This window comes from Manis javanica, chromosome 4 (genome assembly GCF_040802235.1).
Source record: "Manis javanica isolate MJ-LG chromosome 4, MJ_LKY, whole genome shotgun sequence".
NCBI classification, from domain to species: Eukaryota; Metazoa; Chordata; class Mammalia; order Pholidota; family Manidae; genus Manis; species Manis javanica.
The window spans coordinates 141,094,716-141,098,972 of NC_133159.1; the positions used below are offsets into that span (position 1 = coordinate 141,094,716).

At 46.6% G+C, this 4,257-nt stretch overlaps 1 protein-coding gene across 1 annotated transcript; it reads right to left on the reverse strand.

Annotated features, from left to right (window-relative positions):
* Positions 1–1,825: 1,825 nt before the first annotated feature.
* Positions 1,826–3,521, reverse strand: LOC140848617 (eotaxin-like). Its single transcript, XM_073232883.1, has 3 exons — positions 3,316–3,521; positions 2,500–2,554; positions 1,826–2,036 (listed from the first exon to the last, which is right to left on the reverse strand). The coding sequence occupies exons 1-3, from the start codon at positions 3,389–3,391 to the stop codon at positions 1,934–1,936; spliced, it is 234 nt and encodes a 77-aa protein (XP_073088984.1). The 5' UTR covers positions 3,392–3,521; the 3' UTR covers positions 1,826–1,933.
* Positions 3,522–4,257: the final 736 nt, after the last annotated feature.

Genomic DNA, 4,257 nt, shown 5'->3' on the forward strand with positions numbered 1-4,257 from the left:
GTGGTGGGCATTTACACCTCTGGTATTTCAGGACTGGTGTACACCCCACAGCCAAGTCTAGGAGGTGGGGAAGTTCAAGAAAAAGGGACTCTTCATGTCTAAGAGAGTGGCACAAGTCAAGTCCAGAGACAGCATTGGTCTGAAAGAGCAAGCACCAGGGGACCTCCTAGTGCCCCATCACTGGTACATAGCTATGGCTGAGAACTGATTAACAGATGGAAGGGGGATCTTCCCAACCCAACACTCTATCAGAATCTTTGGTGATGGTGTCCGGAAATCCATGTTTTCTTCAGTGTCTAATTGGTGTCGATGACAATATGAGACGAGCTCCATGGGTCTCATTAACACTGACCTACTGTGACTCTCCACTCAGGAAAAGCAACTCACCCAAATTTACCAGACACATTAGTGGTAAAACCAGTTTAATCTTTGAGTCCCATTAAACTCTATGCCCAGTTATGTATCAGACTATTCCCGGTTGCAGTTTGGAATTTCTCTCTAACAATCTGTGCCTGAAGGGGACTAGAGATTCCAGACCTTCATGAGAACAAATGAGTTTAGAATTCTTTGAAAGTGAAAAGACATTGCTTGACAAAGAGAGTGTGGGCAGATTCTGCTTGATCTTGGGCACCTGGAGCCCATCTCCCCTTGCCTGTCCTACTGCCTGACACTCTGCTAATATATGCCTGGAACAGAGGGTTTGCTGTGTCTTGTTCTATAGCGTCTATTTCCCCTCCTATCCCTAGCTGTTCTCCACTGGAATCTGAGTTTGGGCTCATTATTGGCCTTTGCGAATGAGGACTGCTGGGCTGGAGGAGAGGCAGAAAGGAACTTTTGGAACTGGCCTGGACACCAGTGATGGCAGCAAATGGTCACCAATAAACTGTCTGCTTGCCACAAGATGTATGATTCCTCCTGACACCCTGAGATTTTTACTGGTCCTTTGATACAAATCCACTGCCTCCAAGAAGCTCAGCTTGCATATACCAAGTTTTGTCAGTATCCTGCCTTGGGTACACAATTTTTACCCTCCTTGCTGCTCCTCAACCTGTAGAGATAGAAATTTTCAAGACACCTGGTTTCTAGATGTGGACAGGAATGCATGAGGTCATTTGTCAATCCCCTCCTGATTTCTCAGTGGTGTTTGCGTTATTCTGCATTCAACAGTGGGGTGGAAGGGGGAAATAGAAGGCTGTGCAATAGATGGGAGGAGACTTTTGTGCAGGGCATGGGATGCTGAGAAAAGGAATGACTTTGGAAAGGCAGGAAGGATTTGAGTAAATGGCTGAAGCTGACATCAACCTACCTGACTCTCCTTGACATGCAAGTGAGCCCAGCTTGGGGGCAAGCCCAGCATCCAACCTGTATTCATTCCTCCAGAACACAAACCCCACCTTCTGAAGCCAATCCTCTAACCCCTATTACTTTCATCAGCTTTATCTGATCCTTTAAAAAGAGCCATCAAAGTCAGGTTTTATGCACAAATATATTCTATGTGAAAATTAAAGAGTGGTACATATAAAACATTCCTTTCTATAATAACATTATGATTTCACGTGGAAATCACTTCCTAAAAATTAAAAATATCTGTATTTGCATTGATTTTTTCAAAAGGACCTTCACAGTCCTACACTGAGATAGAAGAGGAGTGTCCTGCAGTTTTGGGGAGACAGGATGTCACTTCATGATGTCCAACGGTTTACATTTAAAATCTACCCAATTCCATGGCACATTAAATTAAAATTATAACAAGTTAAAAAAATCAAAACATTACTTAAGAAAAGCAGTGATTCACATTATTACACAAAGTTCATATTCCTTAGAATTACAGTAAAATAATCTCAGAACACATCTTTGAAAGGGTAGAGAATACAAATTAGTTGTTTCCCAGGTATTGGCTTGACTTCAGTGCAGGAAAGAGTGTTCAAAACTTCTAAGTGTGTTTGTGTTTTCTGCTGTCCAGGTATTTCATGATATTCTGCACCCACTTCTTCTTGGGGTCAATACAGATCTCCTTGCCCCCTCTGGTCTTGAAGCTGTGTGGGGTGAGGGCACAGTTAGATGGAGCATATTGGAGATTCAGCCTAAGAGTGTAACCTAGTCTCTGGGAGGCCTGCCTGGCCCATGAGCCTGGGCCACCCCAGGTACAGAGGAGGAAGGGGCATCAGAGGAAGTGGTGCTTTGCTGACCCAAGGTGAAGCCATCTCGGCTCCTGGGTGGAGGAACTGAGATCCTTACCAGTGGCTGGACAGGAGCTGGCAGTGGGGAGTCTCTTTACTTTCTTGAGTTCAGTTTTCCCTTTGGAAAGTTTCTGGGATTGGATGAGTGATGGTCTAAGCATCTAAGGATTTAACTCCAACCCAGTCTTATAAGAACCATATGCACTGCCCGGGGAAGGAACTCAGGACCCGGGGTTGAGTGAGGGTGGGCATGGTCTACTCACGCCACAGCTCTTAGTGGGGACAGTCGCTCTTAGTAATAATTCTGTAGCTCACCAGCCATCCAAGGGGCAGCCTGCTACTGGTGAACCTAACACAGCAGGTTGAGGTGTTACCTGCAGTGAAACAACAGCAGCAAAAGCTACGTAGGGCTTGCGCTAGGCTTTCTACTTATAAAGTAGGAAACAGTAAGAAGGAAGAGTTGAAGGGAAGGGAATGGAAACCACCCACCCCGAGGGCAGTGACTGTCCTTTTGAGTGTTCCTTAAACTCTCAGCGGCATTTGCATGAACAGTACAGGGCCCTGTCACTCCTGAGAGGGGAGAAGGAGCTGATGACAGTTCTACTGCTGTTCTGAGGAGCTAATGGGATAATCCAGTTTCTCAGGGCAAAGGTTCCCATAGGTGGGTTCCCCTTTGAAGCTCTGAATAATCTATGCCTGGAGGGGAGTTTCCCGGACGCGCATTGCCTCCGCAGAGCCCTGCCTCTGGAAGCAGACTGAAGGAGCACAGTGAAGATTCTGGGTCTCCTCCACCATGTCTGGAAATATCCCCACACACCCACCACTAGGCATCCCCTCTCTTGGATCACCCCAGTCCCCAAACCCTGCTGAAAGGAGCTGGGGCAGTGACTGCCTTGAGGGTGTGTTTCCAGAGCTGAGTTCTGGAAGGAGCTGGATTTGGGGTGCACAGCTGGCATTCTCATCCTGGCTCTGCCCAGGAGCAGCTGTGTGAGCAGGCTCACTCCTTATCTGTCTCAGACTTTCTCAGTCTTGGAAGAGCAGCTGTCTTTAAGGTGGGAGTGTGAGTAGCCCTTCTCTGATGGCCCATGATAAACCAGAGATGGGGTGATGTGCTTCAGAGGGAGGGAGGGCTTACCCGGCTGAGCGAGCACCTGGGCGCTGAAGGCGGCTGCTGTGAGCATCAGGCACAGCAGGACGGCGGAGACCTTCATGCTGGAGGGTGAGCGTGGGAGCTTCAGCTGAGAGTGAGAGGTTTCTGGGCTGTCTCAGCCTGTCTGCTGCTCTGGCTGGCTCTGCGTCCCTTTTATAGGAAGCAGATGGGAATAGGGAGAAAGTGAGTAGGTGAGAGGGCCTTGTTCTGAATGAACCACATGATGGAGTAATAATCTGCTGAGCCATAACCTAGCTATGAGGAAATATTAGGAAATGAGGGAGAGAGGCATGAAGGCTGCTGGCCTGTTTTCCATCTAAGAGTGGTAGGTGAGGAAGGCGCTGTGTGCAGGCAGACCGCAGTATGTGGTCTATGGCTGTTATGAAGGGTTCTGATTTTTTGAAATAAAACACATTCCACAGAAAAAGGAAGGAAGTAGGGATACCAAGGCCAAGGGCATGCAAGGGGTTTCCGCATTTTCCCTTTCATACTGCATCCTCAGGACTCTAGGGTCCTGAGAGAAGCACTTAAACTTTAGCGGGGCTCCAAAAGGGCCTCAAAACTCCTTCATTGTTTTAAATTCTGCTGGCTTTTCTAAAGTCCAAAGAGGAATAGAATAATAGAACATTAGCAGAGAAATAGAATTCATTGTTCATAGAATTATAATACCTAAAATCATTATGTCTCTTCTAGCAATCTATTCAGTAATTTAATCTGTATCTGGTAATCTATATCTACCAACCCAGTAAAAGCCCATCTGAAAACAGTGACTTAAAATAAGAATAATTATTGATTTTACTCTTGAATATGGAGGTTGACTGGCCTAAACTAGGTAGTTCTTATTCATCTTTGCAGATGAATGATGGCTGGGATGGGAGTCATTTCAAGGCCTTCACTCAGGGTTGGGTACCTGGTCTGGGAGGATTT